Genomic DNA, 25,849 nt, shown 5'->3' with positions numbered 1-25,849 from the left:
TCTTTGGGCTGTTGAACTTCAGCGGCTGACTGTAGATTTTGCAATGTGCCCAGAAATTTTGGCTCCAGCTGACACTTGCCAGCAGAGCCAACCAACTCGCAGCAACTCAGTGATTTCACCCATTTAGGTTTCTCCTGAGGTGTCACCTCTGACTTTTCTTTTCCAGCACCACAGGCTGAGGCATCGCACATATTCAACATTTTCCTACATTGTATTCTTAGCAAATAACAAATGTCTTTTAACTTTGTTTTTATTAAAGAATATAGATTTTTGAGTCAGCGTTTCCACTCAAGAAAGGCTCAGAACATAACATATCTGTGCATTGTGGCCACAGGCTGAAATCTTTATAGTGACTGTGTGTGTGTGTGTGTGTGTGTGTGTGTGTGTGTGTGTGTGTGTGTGTGTGTGCGTGCGCATGCGGGTGTGTGCAACCTATCTGAGCATTCACATTTTTGTTGTAACCTTTTTACCCAGTGGGCGGGTTCAACAAACCCTGGACTTTCACCCTGGAGCTTAGTGATCACTTCCCATGTGAACACAAACCATGGTGTTTTTTTTAAACCTAACCACATGTTTTTACTACACAAGGTTTTATGTAGCTAACGAGCAAAAACTCTACATTTCCTGTGAAAACAGAAGTGGAATTTGAAAACACACAATTCATGTAACAACCGTAAACTGACATGCCGTCCCTGAATGTCAACAACAGACAGAGGAGAGTGGCATATTTAGACTTGAAAATTCACTGACAAAGCAGCAATATTTGATGAGTTGGGATGAGAACATGTTGGTATAAACCACATCCCACTTTAGCTGTTTTTAACTGTAACCTAAACCTAATCTTTCCAGAACTACTGTAACTGTGATGTGCAGGTATTAGTGGTTTTTGGACCTCCTTGTTGTTGTGTCTGCACCACACGAACTAGGAATGATTGTAGCTCTTAGAAGCAAAGCACTGAACCCCCAACTGCTCGGGGCACGTGTCCACAGCAGACCCCTCGCTCTGACATTTCTCCATTTAATGCATGTATAGGTCCTGTTTGTGCACGTGTGTGTTTTGGCCCTGTGTGTAGATAACAGAGTGAAAAATCAAATTTCCCCTCAGGGGTCAATAAAGTATATCTTTTCTTCTTGAGCCAGCGCAACACTACCAAGCACCATTTAAAAAAAAAAAAAAAAAAAAAAAAAAGCATTAGCCATGTAAATAATAGAAACCGAAAAACAAACAAACACAGGCTCCTAATGAAAAATGGAGGAAAAAACGAACAACTGGACCGGCGTAAAAATCCAGGCTTTACTCAGCACAGATATCTGGTGATTTTAAAGGAGAACGATCACGCTTTTCCTCTTTTCTGACCTATAAATGTTGTTACAATGTTGCATACTCGTGTTAAATGATGCCAACGTGTCAAATAATGAGGTTCGTGCATTTGGAAGTGAGCCCTGCAAGCTGTTTTGGATTTTACAGTCTGTTTTTAAACAGTGTAGTCCGTGTGATGTTAATGTGTGCCGGACTTACTTATATGGGCATGCCCAGGCATGCCGGCAGCCCTTCTGAAGTCCTTGGGAGTGTGACCAATCACAGCGGAGTGGGCTCGGCAGGAGGCGAGGGCCGGGGGGTGGAGTAAATTACACAGACCGTTTTTGCGGGATGCAGGAAATACAAGGAAGCAGTGCAGCGAAAGGCACAGCGTCCTGAAGATCTACAAAGCTTTGTGTGCAGGTAATTGTGTGTAGCTGCTCTATAGGAGTCCAGAAATCAAATACAAAGGCCCGAAAATGAGTATAATAGGTCCTCTTTAACTAAAGCCAAAGAGGCATTGGAAAAATGGATGGATGGATGGATGGATGGATGGATGGCGGCTTACAGTACATCACTTCAGCGTTCCTACTGGCGGTAGAATACAAACAGGAAAACAGCCCTTTCAGGTATGTCGTTCTCAGGGAGCTCCCCAGTGGGCAGCTCCTCTCAGGGAGTCGTCCGAGCAGTTTGGTTTAAAAACATCTTTTGTAGGAAGAAATAATTTTCAAAATGTTGAACATAAACGCTTCTCTTCAAGTGACCAAACACTCAGCAACTAAAAAAGGAATTGACTGGTCTCGGCCTTGGATTAAACTGCCTTGGAGCGAGTCTTAAACTGACTCAGACTCAACTACTATTATAAATATAGCTCTGTCTCTAAACGTGTTTTCTCTTTATCTATGGCTGCAAATATCAGCTGGACTTCAGACATTTCTGACCTGAAGACACTCCAATAAAACTGAGAAAAGACTTAAAATACCAACCATTAACTGGGACATCAAACCGCAGCATGTTTGGAGGACGTTTATCAGAGAAAGGATTCTTGACCATAACCAGGTTGCCATGAAATAATCCTCTGAGTGTTGTCTGTGGAAATCAGGTCATAATCATTAAATGATCAAAGAACTACGACTTCATTTCAGTTTCATTTCACCACTGCACCACGTTGAGTCTGTTGTGAAAGCATTTTGCAACAGCTCGCAGTGAATATCATCTGTCATGTTTCAGGCTGACAGGTATTAAAGTAGCTGGTTATTATATGCATAAATTCTGCTGAATTATTTGCTGTCTGGTGATGAAAAGACAGAGAAATTAACTGTGTCAAATCCTGCAGCGTTCTGTCAGCCTGCATCTTACAGGGGAAGTCCCACGAGACGACTTAGAAAGGGTTTTAAACTCACAGTATACAGTTAGCTATTTAGCTAATTAGGTCTCTGCATGGATCCGCCCTGTCAGTTTGTTCTGGGTCAACATTTTAAAGTGAATTCCTTCAGCCTGTGAGTATCATCATCACTTTGCCAGAAGGCTGTGACCAGAATAAACAACATGTATGGGGAAATTAGATGACTAATATTCTCTTCTTTCATAACAGCCGCCATCAAGGTGCCCTTGAGCATGGCACCCACAGTCTAGTCACTCCACTGGAGCTGAAGTAAGAGCGTCCGGAGCGTGTTTGCTTTGATCAGCTGAATATGAAGCGAAGATGATACAAATTTAGAGAAAAACATGCACAAAAAAAGATGCATGAAAAACAAGAGGATGGAGATCAGTATGTGAATCACGTCTTTGATGTCAAACAAATGTCTTTTATTTTGTGTTGTTGTGTACATTTCTTGTCTGATCTTTTACTGTGCAAGTCTACTCTTGAGCACAGGTTTCTCTTTAAGGACCTGACCAGTCCCTCCAGGACCTTGTGGACTAATTTCACGGCAGCTTTCTAAAGAAATTGCAATGCATGTTGCCTTGTCGCACTTTAAAGTCAGCAGCAGAGGAAGTTACAGTCCCGAAATGGTGTCTGTATAAACAGGACAGCCAGCAGAACGGGTGTGATGCTTTGATGCCATGTGACGCGTGTGACCCACTGTGGGAGATTTTAAAAGCAGCTGTTAGCAGCTAGCAGCTAACTCAAAGAAGAAGAACAGCAGCCGAAAATCTCCAAAAGCTGTGAAAACTACCCTCCAAGCAGAGGACGAGATCAGCCACCATGTAACAGGGATGGTAAATAATTGTTATTGACATGTTATGACATTGTTTTTGTTTATAAAGTGCTGCTGACACGTATGTGAGATGTCACACTGCAGCCCAATGCAGTTGTGTCACATGTCACGCCCCTCACACCTCTTGTGGTTCTGCGATGTCAGCAAGCTGTCTTAAAAAATACACTAAAGCAGTAAGGTGCTGCTGTTTTTTGGTTCTGTGTAAAAATGCAAAGGAGGAGTAAAGAAGGGACTTAGTAGCGGCTCTATAGCGCCATCTCTGTGTGAAAACGGCTACAGGTGATATCAGGTGGCGCAACAGTCGGCCTTCGTCACCGCTGGTCCTTTGATGTGTGCTTGGTGTGTCTGGGCCTTTGAAAGAGCCACAGATCTCAGTGAGACTACCTGCTTCAATAAAGGACTCACTATGTTAATCTCACAATTAATTTGTCTCCTGCTTTAACATTTACTGTCTCCACTTTGTGATCTCATTAAATTAAAGATGCATCACCCGTCTACCACCTAGAAATTAAATGAGGTCCAACCCACAGAGCAGCAACAGGAGCTCTGGAAACTAGAGACAATAAGAAGGAAAATGGCCGCCGCAATCAGCCCTTCATACAAGTAAATATATTTGTTTTAGCTTTTGGATTCATGCATGTGTCACATACTGACCAGCTGCTCTGCTCTGAGGTCTCACCCACAAACAAATACACCAGTGCACGTTTGGAATCAGACGTCCTCCAGTTTATTAGGGTGGACTCCATGTTGCCTGGCCTCCATCAGAGTGTAATCAGATGACAGCTGTCTCACCAGCAACAAACAGGAATCGTGCACCACACTTCATTTAAAGTGCACTAAATAGATTAGGTGAATTCAGAGGAGCCTCATTGAGGGTGATCTCATCCCTTTCAGAGATATTTATTGTTGGAAGGCTCCATCTCTGCCCTCCAGGCTGCATCACTAATATCAGCCACTGCACAAAGATTAACGGTGCGGTTTGTGTCGCTGCGCTCGTCTCTGCGAAGGATATTTATTGGAATTTCCATCACCAGGGAAGACTAATGTCCCAGGGCTTACCCAAAATGCATCTGCTTCGATTTCACTGTCATTGGTGCAGTGTTGGATGCTGGCTCGCTACTTCTCCTCTTCTGATTGGTTTAAACTGCTCTAATGCAACTATCCGTCAGGATGAGCTGTCTGTGTGTGTGTCTGTCTGTCTGTCTGTCTGCTTGCTAAAGATTGGATTATTTCAAGGAGGGAGCTTCTCTCCATCATTTGTAGCGATACAAGGGCATGTTTGGAATTAATTATGCAGATTGATGAGCCTGACTTGTTAGAGTCTTGTGAATATTTATATCTGGTGCCCTGACGTGAAGGTGATGCAAAATTCAACGGGAGAAAAAAGGAATACGATCAAACCAGATTTCATAAAAGATCAGGAGTTCAAGACTTGTATGTTTCTTTTCTCAAATCAAGACAAGAACTATTAAGGCCTGACGGCCAGCACATGTTCGTTCACACGCCTGCTCCTGGAAATGAAAAGAATAAAAAAACAGGAAGTGAGTGTGGAGCAGCAGCTCTCCAGTACAACCTGTTCCTCTGGCCTCAGAAACCAGTGCGACTCAAACTGCTCTAGTTTTCTTTTTAGGCCACCGCAGGCTGTTCATAGCTCTCCATCCTCTCCTTCCTATCACTGACACAGTTAGTAAAGCCCACAGCGAGAGGCCATCCTGTCGGCTTTAACACTACGTTGTTTTTTATGTGCTATTATTAGAAGCAACCCAGTAGTGCCTGATGAGCACATGACAGGCACATGGCCACTGCAGGAGCCAGGGACTGTGCTCACAAAGACGACACTTGCTCATCTTTTGGTGAACTTCAGCATGGTGAGACATTCATGCACACATGAGCATATGACTTGTGATGGTTGCCATAGTAATCTCCCTCAAGCACAAGGCAATTTTTGGAGTATAACTGCTATGGGCAACAGCAGCGCCTCAGCATTGCTGCTTTGATCAAACAGAAACAGTCGTGTGAAAGCCAGGAACTGTCTGAATACAATTTCAACAGAACAGTTTATGACTGTGTGTCAATTTTTCACATTCTCACTGCGCACTGTTCAAATTGAGAATTTAAACACATCTTTAGCTGTGCATTATATATATGTATATATATATATATATATATATATATATATATATATATATATATATATATATATATATATATATATATATATATATATTTGTCTTGCATTGACACAAGCACTAATTAAATGTCTGTGATGTTTTTTTGATCCTGCTTGCTCACAGTGGTGTGCTGCTGAACTGGTAGAACCTTGGGTTGTATGACTGATATATAAGAACAAATGCTGTTGTGCATTTTAATCAGTTGCAGAGAACATGATTTCCCCAGTCTCTAGTCACTATTATTCCTACAATAACCAACCAACAGAGGCACAAAGCTGCAGGCACATGAGCCACAAATATTCATAAGAACAAGTGCTGCTTTAAAGGTCCAGTGTGTAACATACAGGGGGATATGCTGTCAGAAATGAAATATAAGTCTGTTTTCTTTAGTGTTAAATCAGAGGAAAATATGTTGTGTTTTCTGTTCCCTTAGAATGAGCTGTTTATATCTACACAGGGAGCAGGTCCTTGTCTACAGAGATCACCATGTTGCATTACCATGTTTCTACAGTAGCCCAGAATGGACAAACCAAACACATAGCTCAACTACGCCATCTAACTGGCCTACTGTCCTTGTCCCAGTATACAAGCACGGGAGGGGAATCCATTTATTGAGCCAAGTATGTGCGACTCCTCTACGATAGGTGGAGATATGCCCCCTTTCAGCTTGTTAGTATTGGACCTTTTTCCTGTTGACCTATTACGTCACAGACCAAACAATGGACAAACAAGTTAGCTACGGTTAGCTAGCAGCTAACTGCTACCATGGTGGACAACTTTACAGCTCTGTACATTTGGTCCGTCCAAAAAGTCACGGCTCTGGATGTAGATTTCTCCATGTTGTTACCGGCTTCTTCTTCTCTTACACATTTAATGCTATTGGACTTCCGGGTCAAAGCCCGGGGCGGAAACTGTGGAGCATGCTCAGAGCGCCTCGGCCAGTTTGGGTCTGATTGACTGTATACATGCAGGAGTCACATGATCTGGGTGTGTTAGTCCCACTGTGACACATTCACTGCAGGAACATTTCACTCACACTGACATGTTTACAGGCATTTTAAAAGACTGACACAATAAATTAATTTTCTGTGATTTGTTTTTTTTTTTTAACATGAAACTGTTTTATTCAGTGTTTCCTGGTTTTAATCAGCTGGTCTGTTTGTTTCTAAGAGGAAGAGACCCCTGAGGATAATTCAGCTCCTGAACAATGAACACTGAAGGAATTCTAACCAGGAGAAGTTTCAGCTGGTTGCAATCAGCCACTCTCACAGCTAGACGCCACTAAATCCCCCTAAATCTTGCACACTGGACCTTCAACCACCTCAACCCAACCTAATCTCTTTTCCAGGAGCAGCAGGCAACTGAAACAAGCTCTGATAAACCAACTGTGCGCTGGTTGCCCAGTAACAAACAGCAGACGAAGATAACGAATAACTGAAGGTAAAAATTAAACATCTGTGAGCTGCAGAGACAGATGCTTTTTCCTTTCTGACTCAGACCTAAGGGACTATTGTTCTAGGACCTGTCATGTGATGGAGACCAAATCAGAGCTAAAAGAACAAGCTGAACTCCAGCAGGATGCTAATGTTGCTCTGTGCCTCTCAGACATGTAAATGGGCTGCTGCCTGTTCAAATTAGAGAATCTTTTTAAGGCAGAAATATGTCATGACTAAATGTCTGTCTGCTTGTTTTGGAGTCCCTTTGCCCACTAGCTGCATAATGCAGCTTTAACATAAAACTATCAGACACCTGACCTTAACACAGAGCTCAGGTCACAGGTTTACTCTGCAGAAACAAAAAGACTCGTGCAGCAGTAATCCCTCCCAGTCATCACTTCTGACCCACTCTGTGTGTCCAGTTTATCTGCAGAGACTCTGCCTGGATCGTCTTGTTATTGTTCTGTGTTTGGGACGTTCCTGGGCACTAGGCCTGTGGGATATAAGGAGAATCTGCTATGTGTGACACCATTGGTCAATATTGTGACAAATAAACAAATATTGAAGCATCCATCACAGTTGTACAGTTCCTGTGTTTCTGCTTCAAAGCTCCAGTGTGGAGGATTCAGGAGGATATACTGGTAGCAATGGAATATAACCTAATAGGTGTAAATAAGGATCACTGTGTTTTTGTTACCTCAGAATGAGCTGTTTATATCTACATAGGGAGCAGGTCATCATCTATAAAGATCGGCATGTTGCACTGCCATGTTTCTACCGTAGCCCAGAATGGACAAACCAAACACTGACCATTCAGGATTTTGCATTTCTTGGGTTGGCCACCGTAGTCAGCAGCCCATCTGTAACAAACAGCTTCAGGAAAACACTGATTTGTAACGTGAAACTGCTTCATGTGGTGTTTTTACCGGCTTGTTTTGGAGAGGGAGACACCTCTGTGGATAATTCAGCTCCTACTAAAAAACCTCCTGAACAACGAACGCTGGAGGAATTCTAACCAGGAGAAGTTTCAGCTGGTTGCAATCTGCAGTCCTCACTGCAAGACACCACGAAACTCCCCTGAATCTTACACCCTGGAGCTTTAACAGGTGCACTGCTGACATCGACCCAAACATTGAATAGCTTTTTACTGTATGAACAAATGACATAAATTATTTTGGACATGTAAACGGTTCACTGGTCAAATGTAAGAATACTGAGTATGACTTTATCATTTACTTATTAAAGCAGCTGTGTGGAACTTTTTACCATTCATAAAACTGTCCCTAGTTCGTATCACTGCGGTACGCAACGGGCATTGCTGAACACATAACAGTTTTACCAGATGTATCTATAAGGACTTGGTTGTACTTTTGATGTCATGGTGGATAAAGAAGGAGCACCATCTCAAAGAAAAAGAACAGAAGAACAGAAGAAGGCTAAACGGGACAGTGATAGGACTCGAGCCCAAACACGTGTAAACCTCGGTCGGGCATTCACCAAGTGGAGAGAGCTGAGAGATTTGATAGGTTTTAAAACTGATCCCGAGTTGGCCCTTTTCCCTAATCCACAGGTATGTCATTTTTGTTTTTATTAGAGAATATACCGCAACTTGTTAGACGTTGTTTCACTTCAATATATGACAACATGGAAGTTATAAGCAAGCTAAATGTAGCTGATGTGAACCACTTTGGTCTAGTACAACAAACGCCACAAAATTATCTGTGACTGTGACCATGAACACAAATATACAGCAGGCAGTTGTCCTCACTTTATAAGAAATTCAGAGCTACACCAGAACATTTATGATTTTCCTCTCGCTCTCCAAAACAAATGCATGCGGTAATTGCCGGTTGCAGTCAAGATTTTACGACACCAGGCTGTGGGTGTCATACCGCTTCGACCAAAGGGGGGCACTATAATCAACAAAAATGTAAAGTTCCGCACAGCTGCTTTAAACAATGCTGCAGTAAAACAACATGAAAATGATCACACCTGGGGAGCTGCTGTAAAGAATACTGTGAAGTTTACTGAAAACAATTTTGATTTTTTTAAAATATGATTTTTAAAATCTGCCCACGTCGTGCTGTAGTGAAAGAACAAGAACATAATGACGGATGCATGTTTGTATTTTAACAATAGATAATCTGAAAAAATAGAAACTTTCCATCTATCTTAACCAACCCCCGCACCATTGCAGTTTAGATTATTGAGTTTACAAGGTGCAGCTTAAAGAAACCTTTCACAGCGGTCTGATACCTCGGAGAAAGATTTGTCAGAAACGTAACTACATAGCAGCCGCCTCAACTGTGATTGGTCAGCTTCAGCTGCCTGTGTTTTTATTCTGGCCAGTTTGTGATGCCAGCAGAGGCGGTCTGGAGTGAAGACAACGTGAAGCAAGTTGAAAAAAAACTCAAGGTCACAGCAAAGAATTTCTCAATATGAACATGGAATCTGTCCAACAGCATTCAAGCACAAAGCAGAAAGAGGGCGCTGTTGCTCCGTAACAACCAGCTGAAGCTTCAACACACACACATATACATGCACACACACGCACACACCTGTTCCGAGGTACAGGACGCTGTAGTGCTCATCGTTGACGGCCAGGACGATGTCGGCCACAGTGTGTGTGATCTGGTCATCTGTGGGCAGGTCGAGCGGCGCCACACCGACGGGCCGGATCACGTCCTCGATTTCTGGGTGGTATCTGATCACCCCGAGGTTTTTGATGTCGTTGTGACCTCCTGCTGTCGAGTTTTTGCGGACACACTGAGAGGAGAAGTGATGTAATCGACTGAGAGCAGGCCAGGCTCTTGAATAAACAAAATGCCCTTGGACAAAGAGTTTGAAATTGCTTCTCTTTTATTAACTTATGCCTTTCAAAAATAGCACTTCAATCTTTTCACCTCTGAAATAAAGGCTGACTCATGCAATTGCACATTTTTATCTTGATGCTGTTTTTCTCAGATTAGAGAGACAAAAAGGAAAATGGAGAGAAATCTCACCATCCCGGGGCGACTGCCGATGAATGGACTGCTGTAGCCCTTCAGTTTGGATGTGGAGAAAGCCTGGTCAATATCTTTGATGGAGTAGGCACAGATCACTGTTCTGCCCCTGGACAAAGGCAGAGACGAGAGTAATTACATCTACAATAAAAGCGAGTGTGCGCTTATGAGGGACATGCAGCTGTGGAAACTCACAACCGTACCCAGAACAGTAAATATCTATCATCACTAACTTGTTGTGGTGCACTGGTCCCATCAGGCCGAGTCTACATGTGAGATGGAACTTTGTCTGTGTGCTTTTTGTCCTGAAACTGAGTTAAAGTCACTGAAAATGGACCTAAATCCATCTAGGCTGGAAATGTTCACAAACATTGTTTTAGTGTTGTAAACAGGTTTTGGCCTGTGACGTCAGAGTGTGCGAAGTTATCTCCTCTGTGAGGTGTCAGAAACAAGCCGACGTTTCATGCACAGACAGACGTGACCAAAATATTGTTTGTTTGTTTGAATTGAGTCCAGAACTGAAACTGTGAATAAAATGAGCTTTAAGCTTTCTCTATTTCAGTATTTTTTCTATTGCAGTGAACAGAGCCAAACAACTGCTGAAGAAGAATACAGAAATATGAATTTGCCAAAATATGATTCTGTAGCTGCAGTGTTGCCTTGTATTTTGTAATGACAAATTAAAAATGAGCAAATAATACATGGAACAGGACGGAGACTGTGATCAGGACATTTGTGAACAATTTTAATTTGTTTTTTAGCGTCATGCTGCAGAGAGTGACACCACACTGTGTTCTGTTCTTGTTTCATCAGATGAACGACCACTCTCAAACTTTGAAGAATTATTTGGCAGATTTTTATTCCCACCGAAAAAAAAAACTGTTTACGGAAACTAACACAGACACTTTTTTCTAAATCATGTGAAACTTGTGTGTGAGTGGGTGCTGCTGCTGTGTGTATGTGTGTAATGCTGTGTGGTGTGTACTGTAGCGTGTCTGTGGGTGCTGCTGCTGTGTGTTGATGTGTACTACTGTGTATGTGTCTGTGTACTCCTGTGTGTGTGTGTGTCTGTGGGTGCTGTGTGTGTGTGGGTGGATGAGTGTCAGTTACTGTTATTCTTTAGCTTTGTTTTTCTTTATTGTTTCATGAGTTTGTTTCATTGTATGATTTTCATGTTCTGTCAGATCAAACAGATTCTCTGAATATACACTAAGTCAATATAAAGTCTGCCTGTCAAGTTCACACTGAACCCTGGATTGTGTTTGCTCTCCTCCTTTCTCATTTGAATTTAGCTACTAATACAACAATTAGACATCCTCAGCTTTTGTCATGTTAGCTTATTATATTCACATTATGCCCTGCCGTCCTTGAGCTGCACTACACAACTACATCTGCACTACAACGTCAAAACAAAGTCAGAGTGTCATTGTGTCATTGTGGAAAAAAGCTATTATATAGCTTTTTTCCACAATGACAAGCTGAGATAGATCATGAAAATAAAGAAGTGAGATGAAATCTATTTTTCATTATCAATGATGAGACAAAATGTTGGTGGTGGACTGTCGGACATTGAAAGTCTCGAATGGCCGTGCCTGTAATTATCTTCAGATAAACTCCAGTAAATAGTCTACACCAGGATGTTTGGGTTGGTGCGAGTTGTGAGCTGTAATTCAGCAGTAAATAATCAGCCGTGTGTGTCTGACTGTGGATGGTGGAGCTGCTGAATGGATCTGTGGAGTCTGTTAGTTGCAGCGGTGGCTGTTAGCAGCTAGCTCCGCTCGCAGCCTTCACAGCTTCACCCCGCAGGACTCCACTCAGTCCGGACTGGAGAAGGTTTGTGGGTTGATGGTGTTTGACAGGCAGGTAGGAGGCTCAGTTATCTGTGAGTGTAGCTGTGCTGTAAGTAAACAGTCTGAACTCAGATGAAAGTTTAGTTTGAATCACCAACTCTGTGAGAGGACACCAGTTTAAACCTCCAGACTAACATGTTGCACATGAAGAAACAAGTTATGTTTCTGCTTCTTAACAGTCACATGGATAAGTCAGAGTTTACAATGAACCTGGGGACAAATCCTAGTTGGCTCACGTTAGTTATTTGTTGAGAGCATAAATAGAGAGATGTTGAGCTTTTCAGATGATGATCAGTGAGTGTGTGCTCGTAAATCAGCCCTTAAACCTGTCACACACTGCTGGAGACATGACACACACATTATTTTACACAACCTGTCACCTTGAGTCTGATTTATGATCCATGAATCAGCCTCGCTGGATTAGTTTAAAGAGAAAAATCATAGATAGCATAATGACTGAAATGTTCTGAATTTTTGTCGACTACAACTATGAAGACTAAAGATGACTAAAATGTGACTTAAACTAGACCAAATCTAAAATCTAAAATAACAAAATCAGAATTACCACAGGACTGAAGTGTTTTTCTGCCTGACTTTAAATGTCCAGAAGTCTTTTATGTAAAAGATAAATGAAGAACAGTTTCACTTCCATAATGTCCACAGGCAGTCAGTGTGTTGTGTGAGTGATGTGCTGACATGTGATGCCAGATGACATCAAATCAAATTTCACCTGCAGACACATATTAAAATATTCAAATTAGCCTGGTAGCTACTGAATTACTTTGGGCCCTTAATGTTACAGTCCAATGTGTCCTGGTGCCTTCACACTTTTGAGGGTGTTTGATTTTGTTTTCTTGGTTTTTGTATCCTGTGTTTGTCTCCTCCTGTGCTCCCTCGTTTGCCCGTCTACACAGCTGCTCTTCATCCAGAGTTTAGTCAGTCAGCTCTCTGCCTGCTCTTCTGTCTAATCACCTGATTCCCTTCACCTGAGCTTCTCCACCTGTTTCTCCACCTGCACCTCGTCCCCTCGTCACACTAGTGTGTATTTAAGTCCTGGTTTTCAGTTCAGGCTTTGTTGGATCCTTGATTTGGTTGTGTGATTTTTAGTTTGCTGTTTGCCTGCTTCAGCTTAGTGTGATCTCATTGAGTTTCTGCTGCCTGCGTTCAGGTCCACCAGCTCCACACCTCCTGACAGCTTTAAGTCCTTTAATGTTAAACAGGTCCTCCTGTGAATAATTCATATTCAAGTATTGCTATAAATGTTTAAGGGGAAAAGTAAGGCTGACTCTTCATCAACACTTTGACCAATTATACACCATGTTCTCTGTGTAACGCTGACCCATCGCTGGCTTGTTTTGAACAACTATAATTCCAAAAAAAATAAATAAATGTGACAAGGAGGATTTTATTACTCAGAAATTATAAAGCTCGTTAGTAAGTTGCCTCAGCATCAAACAGGAACATGGAACTAATTATGTTTCTCTGTGCTGCACCTGAGTGAAGGTGCACAGAGGTCGCTGGCTTGGCTTTTATACTTTTTATATCTGTACATAGCACATTTATCTTTTTCATCTTCAGTTCAGGAGTTAAAGCAAGTAATCAGTACAGTGACTCCTCTGCAGCCTGTGGTTACCCAGAACACCCTTCTCTGTGTTGTTTCACAGAGACGTATATGATTATATCTTTCGAGAAACATAATTCCAGCTTCATTACCATAGTCTCATGTAGCCTGACCTCCCTCCACAGAGCTGTGTCAGTGCCAGAGAAAGGTCTGGAAGCAGACTCTTCCTGCTGCAGGAGAAAAAACGCTCTGGGTTGTCGTACTTCTTCAAACCACTCACAGTTGTCTTGTGCGGCGCTAAGATCAGGATGCTGCAGTGATGCTCTTGCAAAATAGTGTTGAGGGGAACTTGTTCTGTTGAAACATTTGCATGTGGAGAGGTGAGCCCTGTTATTAAAATGACTCATTTCAACCCAGTTCATCTCGCTTATGAATAACAATAACATGTTAGCAGTTTTCGGTCAGGTTCTTAGAGGCCGCCATTACTTAGAGACAGCCCCTGTCATGGTTTGCAACAACTTATTTTTAACTGCTGAGAGGGCGACTGCTTCATCCTGGTGCTTTTAGATTTAAGTGCTGCATTTGATACAATTAATCACTTTCCTGTTCTCCTGGACCGTCTGAAAACCTGGGTTGGTTTAAAGGGAACAGCTACAGCTGCTACGTTTCTACCTCTCAAATAGAACCTTCTCCATTGTCATAGGAAACACCAGCTCCTCTGTGGCTCATTTTAATTACGAGGTTCCTCAAGGGTCCATTCTTGGCCCACTGTTCTTTTCCATTTATATGCTCCCTGTCAGCCAGATTATTCAGAATCATGGTGTCTCCCACCATTGTTATGTAGATGACATATTGCTGAACGTCCCCCTCCAGTCAAGTAACTCATTAGATAACCTCTTTGTCTGTGAAATCTGATACTGGATGTCACTTGTTTTCTTAATTTAACAGTAAGAAAACAGAGATTGTGGCCATAGGTCCAACACACTCCACCAGCCTGCTTCACAGCAAACTCAGTTTCCTCACTGAATACATGAAGCAGACTGCTAAAAATCTTGGCTTCATATTTCATATCTCTTTGTTCCTAATGCTCAAATAAAAACGTTCAGTCATGCTTCTTTCAACTCAAAAAGATCTCTAAAATCAGATCTTTTTTTGTTTACATAAGGTCATACATGCTTTTATGTTTTCTCACCTGGATTACTGGAACACACGCTGGTATCAGCCATAGCTCCCTTCACTGACTGTGAATGGTACATAGTGCTTCTGCCTGTGTTTTAACTGGCACTATGAAATTTGAACACATTTCCCCTGTGCTAGTCAATTTACACTGGCTGCACTAATTTAAAAAAATTTAATGATCAGTTTTAAAGGATTAAATGGCCTTTCTCCAAATTACCTCAAGGATTTATTAACCCCCTGCATGCCTGGTTGTTCCCTGATCTCAGCTCGTGACCAAACATGGGCGGGCCTTTGCTGTCAGAGCCTCCAAACTGTGGGACGTTCTGCTTATTGAGATCAGGCACGCTACATCATTTGCATCTTTTAAATCACTTTCTTTTACAGGAAAACATGTAATATGTTGTCAGGTTTATATCGCCCCTCCACGGCCATTTTATTCAACTTTTTAAACTTTACTTTATTCCCCAGTGTTCATGTATTTTATGATCACTGTGTTGTTTGCTTTTTATTTTATTGTTGCTTTATTGCTGTTTTTGTTTTTATCTGCCGTTTTTCTGAAAAACACTTTGTAACCTTGTTAAAAGTTCTATAAATAAAGTTTATCATAATTCTCCGCAAAAGAAAATTCTAGTAACCTGTAACATTGTCACTGTGATTCAACTTTTCAACTGATAAAATAAGACAAACATCCTTTAATAATCTGCATCCTAGAGGTGAATCCTGACTATACTTCAGCTCTGGAGGAGCTCAATGGACCCATTACAACCACAGATTGTTTGCTGGCTGTTTGGGGCTCTAGCAGAACTTTGTCACGATGATATCACGGAAGCTCATGTGAAGTGAAACGGATTGGTACATTCAAGTTACTGGTACATTCATGCCACTGCCAAGATGTTACACATCAACTCCGACTGACCAAGTCAGAAAACAGATCCACACTGGCCATGAGAGTCCTGTGAGGTGCGTTCACATGTTGTTGTAAAGATCTGTAAACAACTTACTGAAAGAACAAAGCCGGCATGACATGTTGCATGATCCAGATCTCCAGTGTGTAGGTTGTTGCTTGGAGTTTGTTGTTGTTTCCCATAGTGAGGGGGGGGGTTTTGAAAACGGTAACACACAGATAGTGGACAGAATGCCACAGTCTACATCCAGTGAGTCAGACTTCATAAAACACAACAAAGCTTTTTGGTGCTGTCTTTGTTTCATATCCTCACACTCCTGAAATAGCATAAACATTAAATATTCACAGTGTAATTCTCCCTGACCGTGACGTGTTTCATGATCCAGCTCACCATGCGTTGGAGAACAGGCCGTACAGGACTCCGTCCCTCATGTCCTGCGCTGTCAGCACCACCGCCTGCTTCATGTTGTTGTACTGCTGCTGAGTGTTTCCTGCACCACACATCACCCGCGCCTTCATGAAGGTGGTCCACGAGTCTGCCAGCAGGGCTTTGATGCCCCCTTCATCCACCTGGAAACAACATTAAAGGACTGTGACAACAAAGTCATAAGAGGGCAGCCGGGGTGCCAGATTGATTCACTATTTCACTTTGTGTCGCCTGCCAGGATGTGACGCTGAACCCTCACCCGGGACACCGCGGGTCCCCTTCCCTCCCTCGTACAAATACTCTGACATTTTAGGAAACTAACATGTTGCTTGTTTAATCTCTGAGGACTTGGTACACAGACCGGTCCAAGATATGTGTGGCCAAGTTTAATAAAAACCACCTACGTAAAGCTAAATGAACATGTTGATGCACGGAGATAAAAAGATAGTTCTGATGCAGAGAAGTTAAAAAATGTAAAATAAAATGTTGGAATGTTCCTTTAAATAGCAAAAGAAGAAACTCGACAAATATCTGAGAGATAATAATCATCACACAACTATTTTTTTTGCTTGTATGATCTGATATCATTTTGTTTTGTGTGTCTCAATCTTGGATTCATTTTCAGGATGAATTCAGAGTGGAAGTCCTGACTCACACGGGGCAGCAGGTGTTCCACATTTGACGGCTGATTGGGAAACACCTGCTCCAACATTGCTGATTGGAAAGTGTTAAGAGAGGCAGCATACTGTCAGATTTGTACCCACAGCCATGCTGCAGCACCTCCACATCATACAGAACATTTCTGAAGCCTACGGTTTAATATTCTGTGTCAGTTTACAGGAACAAGTTTGGAAAATGTAGATGGAAGAAAATCAAGTCTGAGACAGCAGCACTGCGTCACCTTTTACTACACTGCACTTAAGCACATTTTGGATTTGTTCAAACTTTGAAGTGTTCAATCCTTTAGTCAAAAGTTCAGTCCTCAAAATCAGCGGTTTCCTCTCAGCATTCACACAAAATCTCCAGATTATTCAGACTGAGAGGGGCAAAGCGTTCTTTGACTGTCTGCTCACAGCTCATGAGCTTTAAGCAACATGATGAGAAGCTGAAAGGAACCAAGAGCTGGCTTTGTTTACATCTCCCCAAACACGGGCATAAAAGTGGGATTTTTACCGTGCAGATTCGGCCAATGCGAGCCCTGTAAGGCTCCTCGTCCACTCTGGCTGTCTTGTTGATCTCACTGAAGAAGAAGTAGATCTCCTCTTTGTACTTCATGGAGGATGGGATTATGGCTGCGCCGGCAAACTGTGGATCTGATGAAGAGATTTAAATGTGTCCACTGAGATATCATCACTTTATTTCCAATTTACCTTCAAGATACCTCGAGGGTCAAACAATATTATCACCTAGTGTCTTATTTCATGATTACATCACCTCTTTATGCTAATATTAAAGTGTCGTTCAGCAGGAGAGAGTGCTCTCAGTGGATATGTGTTTCACTGCTGTAAATAACGTGACCCAAAGCATACACACAGTGACAGTGAATACGCCTACGTGTTGTTTTTACCATGGGAATGATAGTGGGTGATTTACAGAGAGTACCACCCACCATCTCCATATTCATTAGTCTAAACCTGACTCCCCTCCTCCTACTCACTCAGCAGCCAAATGTTCTCCGTCTTCAGGAGTTTCTGGGAGCCAAACGTACGGCGGATGGAGCCGGCGTGACCCGCCACCGACGACATTGCAGAATACAGACTCCCATCTGAGACAGCGAGAAAAAGAGACGGAGAGAAGAGAGGGTGAACGGTGGGTAAAAAAAGAAAAAGGTACATGGTTCAGAGGGAGCGGAAGAGAGATCGGAGTGACACAGAAGGGGATTGTGTGAAGCTGGAGGAGAGGAAGATACAGAGGGAGAACATTAAACACAGACAGGCAGAGTGAAGACAGAAAAAAAGGGGCCCAGGAGGCCAAAGACAGAATTAAAAAACAGGGGAGGAGAGGAGGAAAGGGAGCACAAGAGCAAAGAAGACATCAAGGCAGAATAGCTGACTGCACTGATGAGCAGCCACCAATCACGATATCCTTATAACCCCACTTAGAGCTCCGTCTCCATAGCGATACGGAGAGGAAGCATCTGAAATGGTGGCAGTAACATCTTAATTTGGACTGATGGTTATTAGAATGCCGCTCAACTCCAGCAAAGTGTCGGCTCGTTGCTCCAACAATCGATCTCCATCTGAAAGAGAGCGTCCTGCAGCGCAAACTAACCTCTCACTAATTTCTGAGTGTCTCTGCAAACAATCCATCTGCATTAAGATGGGTTAACAAACAGACAATTTGTCCGTCCCTCATCATCTGCAGGAAGGTCGTTTTCATTTGAAACATCTCTGTTGAGTTAATGCGACCCTGAGCTGCTCGATATCGCACAATTAGGAGTTGCAGTCCCTGTGGAGAGGTGCGAGGAACTCAAGTCCTCATGTGACCTTGTGAAACTGACGAATTACACCCCGAACAATTGTATTTCATTCAGTCCGACTGAGCTGCATTTATAAAACATCCAGTTTGATTCAGCTCAGCTGCAGAAGAAACTGCTGGCACTGAACGTTTCTGCAAATCACAACTACATTTACATTCATATCAGAGTTTCTCAAGCAGTGGTGGTCCTGGCACATTTGGTGGCCTGGGCGAGCTCCCTCTCCCCCAACAAAGTCCTGCTCGTTTATTACCAAAATACAAATAAACACAACTGAGCTAACAATAAAAATATGTGCTAATTTGCTCTCAGTAACATCTGTATGTGTGCTATGATAAAATGAACAAATTAACTTGTTCAGAAGAATAAATGAAAATAATATATGACATTGTAAGATAATAATAAAATGTATTTTCTAATTAAACTAGAGATGCACCGATTCTGAAATTCTGGGCCAATACTGATATCAGTGTTTAAATAACAATTTGGCCAAAATCTGATCTCAATGTTTTTATATTGGTGTTTCTTTTGGTGCTTCATTACACTTCACACCTTTTGATTGATTTATGAAACAACCTTTAACATAACCTTCTTTCACATGAAAAACATGTTTATAAAATAAACAAAGAGCCTTTCTACGACATATGATCCATCATAGTTTCCTCTCTGATATCTATTTTATAGTGCTGTGAAAACATCGACACATTTCTGCTTCAAACAGCTGATTTATTCAAAGTTCTCACCAAAAGCTAATTTTACAAGATTACAGTGAACACACCATGAGAACATAATTTACCTTCACCCAGTACTCATTTTCACTGAATAGAGGGTGAATGCCTCACAATGTAAATTGTGAGCTGTTTATTGTGTCCATCAGTCGCTTAGAGGAAATGAGAACTAGCTGCCAACAGCTAACAGCTAAATGCTAACAGCTACCTTAACAAGCTCTCCTCCTGCTGAGTTCATGTTCTTTCTCTCCACATCCACACTTCTCAGTGGTGTAGTGGTGGCTTAGTGGGCACTAGAGAGCTTTTGTCATTTGACATAACAATACAGCAAGTTTCGGGGTTAATGTGATGTCAGATAACTCCGCCCATCTCCCCCAGAAAGCAGGTAAAGTGTAAGGAGCATATGTGTCGCCCCCTGTGGATGACGGCGCCCTTAGCATTCGCCGATGCTGCCGATGCCACGGGCTGGCACTGTTCTAAAGTGACGTACTATATGACAATGTTTTTTGTTTTTTTTTTTCAATGAGTCATTGCTGTTTCCCACAACTTTAGCCACCAAATGTGGGTGTTTTTAGCAACCTGTTGTTTTCTTGTTTTTCACTGAGACATTACTATTACCTGTTATAGACAAACTTTTTGAAGGCATTATCTATAAGTAGATCCAACAGTATTTTTTAATGATTTTAGCTTAAATACAGACTTCCAGCATGTGTATTGAGTGGGCCACTCAACAACAACTGCCTTAACATCTTTAACAGACTGTTGGTTACAACATATTGATAAAAAGGATGTGGTAGGTGCAGTACTTTTGGATTTTAGTGCTGCGTTCAATATTATAGACCATGACCTATTAATCAAGAAACTGAGGGCCTATGGTTTCAGAAATACTGCCATAGAGTTACTAAGAAGTTATCTGTCAGACAGGCAGCAATGTGTTGTTGTTTTTAATGGCTCAATATCAAATTTAATTACACTTGAATGTGGTATTCCCCAGGGCAGCTGCCTAGGACCGCTCCTTTACTCCATTTCCGTAAATGATATTCCTTATGTTAGAGAATGCGGGCATGGTGATTTATGCTGATGATACTATCATGTTTGCATCAGGCCTAAGCTCTGAACAGGTCAATAATACACTTCAAAAGGAAATTATGTTGGTTTCAGAATGGGTTAATGAAAACAAATTGAAATTAAATGTTTCTAAAACCAAATGTCTAATGCTAGATTCTAAATATGCCTTAAGGGCAGATCACAAACTATCTCTCTCCCTAAATGGTATTGATATTGGACAGGTCAGGGAGGCTAAACTGCTTGGGGTTACTATTGACAAAACACTGTCATGGACATCTTATATTGGCAGTATAGTCACGAGGGTATTTCCATCATTAAAAAAAGTGCTAGTCTCTTAGATGAGTCATCTTTAAAAATTGTAACTCAGTCTCTAGTCCCTTCACATCTGGACTATTATCCAACAGTCTGGTCTTGTGCATCACAAAAAGAAATGTCAAAACTCCAGTTAACTCAAAATAGAGCAGCTCGCCTTGCACTTCAGTGCTCCATAAGGGAGAATGTGTTAGAAATGCATGACAGACTATCGTGGCTAATGGTAAAAGACAGACTGACACGCAGTCTTATTCTGTTTGTAAAGAATATATATACTGTTGGTAAACCTAACTGCTTATATTTACAATTAGTGCCAACCAATAACAGACATAACCATGAGACAAGACAAGCAGTAAACCACAGATTCACATTACCTCTGCCGAGAACCAACACACTTAGAAGAACAGTTATGCACAGAGCTGTTGCAGAGTGGAACAGACTTCCGCTTGAGCTCTTATCACTGGAAAGCACAAGTAGTTTTAAAAACAAACTGAAAAAGATGATTTTAGAAAGGTGAGTGTATAATATCTGACTTCTTGGTTTCTTGTTTTGTTTTGTTTGTTAGTTTTTGTTTTTTTCTGTTTCATAAGCCCAGGTATTGATTTGGTGTGTTTGCAAAACTTTAAAAACTGTTTAACAATTTCTTCCAATTGCAATTAGTAGTCCACATTGTGGTAAATTATTGAATTTAATATTGTAGTTTTTTTCCTTGTAATTATCATACATGATTCCAGATTGTTAATGTTATTCTGTATGTTTTTGCTATGTATATAATTGTGTCCTGTGTGAGGACCCCAGGAAGAATAGCCATTACTCCCACAACGGAGTGATGGCTAATGGGGATCCTAATAAATAAACAAAATAAAATAAACATTGGCACATTTCCTCTCGGGAATTCTGCCCCCAGATGGGCATTTTATGCCATAACATGATCTTTGAGAAACAATAACCAAGTGTTTCTTGTGCCTAAACATAACCTGGTTAATCAGTGTTGTTGAAACATAACCGCCATATGATAACATATCTGAGGTCTGCAGAAATGTACAATGCCAACATTTATTCTGGTGACTGGGTTGAAAATGCGAGGTTTAAATTTGCCAGTGCAGAAGTTATCACTTCTGTCACTATGATCCAACCTTTGTCACTGTCGCTGTGCGGCAAAGCAAACCAACAGTGGCTGCTGTGAATCAGAAGAGCTGTGACGCTGAGAGGAAAATAATGAAACTCTTGAAAAGATTGCCATTGGCAACGACAGTGAGTGATCTGATGCAGCAGACAGTCAGTGTCTGTGGATGTAAAACTGTGGCCTGATATTGAGCTTCCTGAGAGATATATGTGTGAGTGCCTCAACACTGTGGAAGCACACGAAGTCAGCTGAACCTGCAGGGCATGTACGCACATACACACACATGTCTGGAGCCATTTTAAAGCGTCCAGGAGTCTGTAAAAGTCGTGTCTGACTTCTCTCTGAATCTGTCTGTGCAGTCGGCTGTACAACAGCTCCATTTTGGGTTTACATGATTTTCTCCATGTGAGTGCACAACAGCAGATGGCTGACTCTTGTGTGGTTGGCGCCCAAGGTGGTGCGATCCCCTGGTGATGTTGTACTCGACAAATTAGGCCACATATATGATCTGCTAAGGCACAGGATTACAATAAGTACAAATGATTTAACCCTCTGAAAACAGAGCACCTGTGTGCAGCCACAGGAGATTGTTGTTTCATGACCCTGTTTAGAATCAATCAGAAGTAAAACTATAATAGGTAGAGCATACATCCTTTTATCAACAGAAAGCCAAGACTTCTGTCTTTGGAACCATCATCTTGTTTGCTTGCGATGACATCATTACATTAGCCTATAAGCAGTCCAAAAAGCAGATAAAAGGTATGGTGGCGCCAGAGGAGCAGAGAAGCAGGTCGATGTCTGTAATTTTTCTTTTTTTTTGAGACACAATTTTAATACTTTAATCAACTATCCTGGTTCATTGACTTTAATAACCCTTTAGCTTTTCACTTATACAGATTTTAGAGATATGAAATGACAAAAAATACCAAAGTAGGAACCGGGGAAATATTTCTTCTGCTGATGAAACTATCAAAACGGCTTCACAATACGTCAAATTGACATCATAACGTCACAATAAGCAAAATTCCCAACATATGCTCTGGGAGTCTGGTCTCACTGAAGCAGTGACTGCGGCGTCAGAAGCCAACAAAAACAGGCATACTTTTCCGTCGGTATGATACGCAGCTGGTTGCTGTTATCATTTAGTGGTGCCCCGCAGCATTAGGGGAAATGCAGTGGGACAAGAACCAAAGTTAAGGTGCCGTAAGTCGAACTGGGGTTAGCGGAAGAAATGCCGACTGTCACCCGAGAGAGCAGTGTTTGGGTCCTGTTAAAGGAGAAAAAAATGCTGAATCACGATGTAGTGCTTTTATTTTGAAAGAGACTGTATGCAAACTGTACATTTCCTCTGAAAACAGAAGTGTATTTTGAAAACAGACAATGCATGTAACAGGCTGAAGTTGACACGGCGTCCCAGAACGTCAACAACCAACACACCCAGGGTACCTTGGACGTCATATGTGGACGTGGAAAGTCCATGACCAAACGTGGACATGTGACGAGGTCACAGTGAGGACGTGTTGGCTGTGGTGGACTGTTTCTATGACAGAGTTGAAAGTGTCCTCAGGTAGTCTCACTCCTGTTTGTTTCTCTTCCTGAGGTTTCTTCTTTTATGTTTTTGGGTGGAGCATGACAGGAGTTTTTCTCTGTCTGAACGAAGGGTGTGAGGGAAGAGGCTGTTTTTTTTATTCTGAACAAATTGCAAAACCCTTTGAGACAAATTTGTAATTTGGGTTTAATTAAATAAAAGTGATGTGTTTGTGGTAAGGCTTTAAATTTGTTTGTCTAGTTTTCCTGAAAATTGAATTTCCCTGTGAGGGATTAATAAAGTTCCTCTTGTTCTTCTTCTCTGTGCAGATACACAGTGCAGGTAGAGAGAGGCTCTAACAATGACGGATAAGGACCTCCATTCTGCATCACTCACTCAATAGCCTTCACTTAACTGAGGCTCATTTTATTGTTAAATTGATTCAAAAGCTCCTCTCACAATGAAGTGTTTCTGACTCACAAATGATTTTTCTGAGTTTAATTCTTTGAAGAACTGTGTGACGTGCAAAAAGTTTAACCTCAGGAGCAAGAGACAAAAAGTCGAAGGATGTTTGCAGATCATTTGACCAGTTAGCACGGAGCGTGTTTTTCACTGTTGGACAACACATCAGATCTCATTTAAGGTGGAGTACATATGTTTCAGCGAGGCAGAATGACTTATTAAAATCTCCTAACAGACCAATCTGGTGGAGGATTGGCTCTTTAAAATGATTGTGGGGTACTTTAGATAAAAGCCTCAACTCATTTGCATGTTATGAATAGAGAGCAATAATAAGAGACGGATCACTCCCGGGATTCACGAGTGTCGCTCTGCTGCTCCCGACTCAAATGAGCAAAGTTAATAAAAAGAGTTGAAGACAGCTTTGTTCCAGAATAAGATATTTGAAAGAGTGACACCTTTTGGGGGGAAAAAGGAAGGTGAGACTTCTGAAATGGTGACACTCGTTCTCACATAATGGAAGTCAGTGAGACCTCAGTCAGGAAAAACTCCTTCATTCTTTTACTCTTTCCCATTACCCAACTTGTTACTTCCTGAAGTAGTAATAACTTTATTTTGGACCTATATTTTATGATGACAAAGTCTTGCACCAACTTCAGTTCATTTAACTGACATAATCACAGTCTGGGGTTTTCCTTTTTGGCAGCCGAGCTCAACGTTGATAAATCACCTCTGTTTGAAACAGAAGAAGCTTTTGTTTTGTCCAATTTCATTATACAGACTTTTAAATTAAAATATGGTCTCTGCAGCGAGTCCACATCAACAAATCCACCAAACTAAAACACAAAATACACAGTTTGTATTTGCCTTCCAAAGAAAAGACTCATGCCCACATATGTATGACCCAATCCCAATACCCCCCCCTTGTCCACTACCCCTTAGCCCTCAAAATGAAGCAACGAGGGGTAGGGGTTGAAATCTTTCCCTAGGAATTGGGACACCACTCACCACGTCACCGCGTCGGTTACGTTCACGCATACGTCACTATTTTAATCAGGAAGCTGCGAGCCATCTACATTTCCAACCGGCATCTACAATGGAGTCTCCAGTTGAGTTCATCCTACCGATCGCATATGCAACAGGGGACTTCTGCTAGCTAGCTAACCAGCTAACATTACGAGGCAGCATAGTTATGCTAGCTGGCGTGTTATCGTAATGTGAAATGTCCGACAATTTTGCAGAACAGGACAGATGACAGACGCCAGATAGTGCGAGCTAGCTAGCTAGCTAACAAGCAACCTGACGACAGTAACGTTAGCTATGTATGAACTTTTTTCCCACGTCTCTTGCTCGGTGGTAGCCATGGCGACGTCTGCCCCTCGCTGACAAGTCAGCATCTGAAATCCCTCGCTCCGATGGACTAGTTTCATACCCACTACCCCTCGTTATGCCCTCTAGCCCTACACGCAAAAAGGAATTGGGACACCACTACCCCTCGAGGGAACGTGCAAATGTAAGGGTAGGGCTAAGGGGGGTATTGGGACGGGCCCTTCATTTATTGGTGCCCTTCAAAAAAAAAAAAAAAAAATCAAATCACTGTTACCAAAATAATTCAACATCTGTTTTCTAAAATGTCACTGATACGGTTGAGCTTTGATTAGGTTAAAAAGTGACATATACCTTTTTTTTTTCTACCAAAACTAGCTCGTACACACAGGTTTTTTTAAACGTGGGGAAAAACCTGCTAAAAAAGGAGCTGGTGTAACCCAGGTTAAAAAGCCAACAACCATTTAGCCGATCCCAGACTAAATATCCAGGTTAGGTGAGGTCACTTCTCTCCTCCTCACTCCAATCTGGCTGTTCAGCGAGTTGAACTGATCTGAACACACAGCGTGTCTCAACACATTATTCTCCTAAAATCCTCTGCACTCAGCAGTCAGGGTTATTTTGGGGTTTTTCTTTTTTGTGGATGATTCTTTGACCTTGCTTTGATGGTGACACCTAGATTCCTCTCCTTCCACAGTGTAGCAGAACTCAACGAACTGAACTCATTTACTCTGGGAAAGTCTGTAATTGTGTTTTCTTGAGGAAAAACTATCACAA

The 25,849-nt window shown here is 41.8% G+C and overlaps 1 protein-coding gene across 1 annotated transcript in view; it reads right to left on the bottom strand.

The window, feature by feature from the left end:
• Nucleotides 1-25,849, bottom strand: part of LOC117265723 (semaphorin-7A) — a 66,346-nt gene that overhangs the window by 16,135 nt on the left and 24,362 nt on the right. The window contains exons 6-10 of the mRNA XM_033640373.2: nucleotides 17,707-17,814; nucleotides 17,223-17,362; nucleotides 16,014-16,192; nucleotides 10,129-10,237; nucleotides 9,685-9,892 (exon numbers count right to left, since the gene is read on the bottom strand). Coding sequence (XP_033496264.1) covers nucleotides 9,685-9,892; nucleotides 10,129-10,237; nucleotides 16,014-16,192; nucleotides 17,223-17,362; nucleotides 17,707-17,814 — 744 coding nt within the window. The remainder of the gene's footprint in view (nucleotides 1-9,684; nucleotides 9,893-10,128; nucleotides 10,238-16,013; nucleotides 16,193-17,222; nucleotides 17,363-17,706; nucleotides 17,815-25,849) is intronic.

The sequence above is a fragment of the Epinephelus lanceolatus genome, chromosome 10, assembly GCF_041903045.1.
Source record: "Epinephelus lanceolatus isolate andai-2023 chromosome 10, ASM4190304v1, whole genome shotgun sequence".
NCBI lineage: Eukaryota > Metazoa > Chordata > Actinopteri > Perciformes > Serranidae > Epinephelus > Epinephelus lanceolatus.
This window is presented reverse-complemented; position numbering and strand designations above follow the sequence as displayed.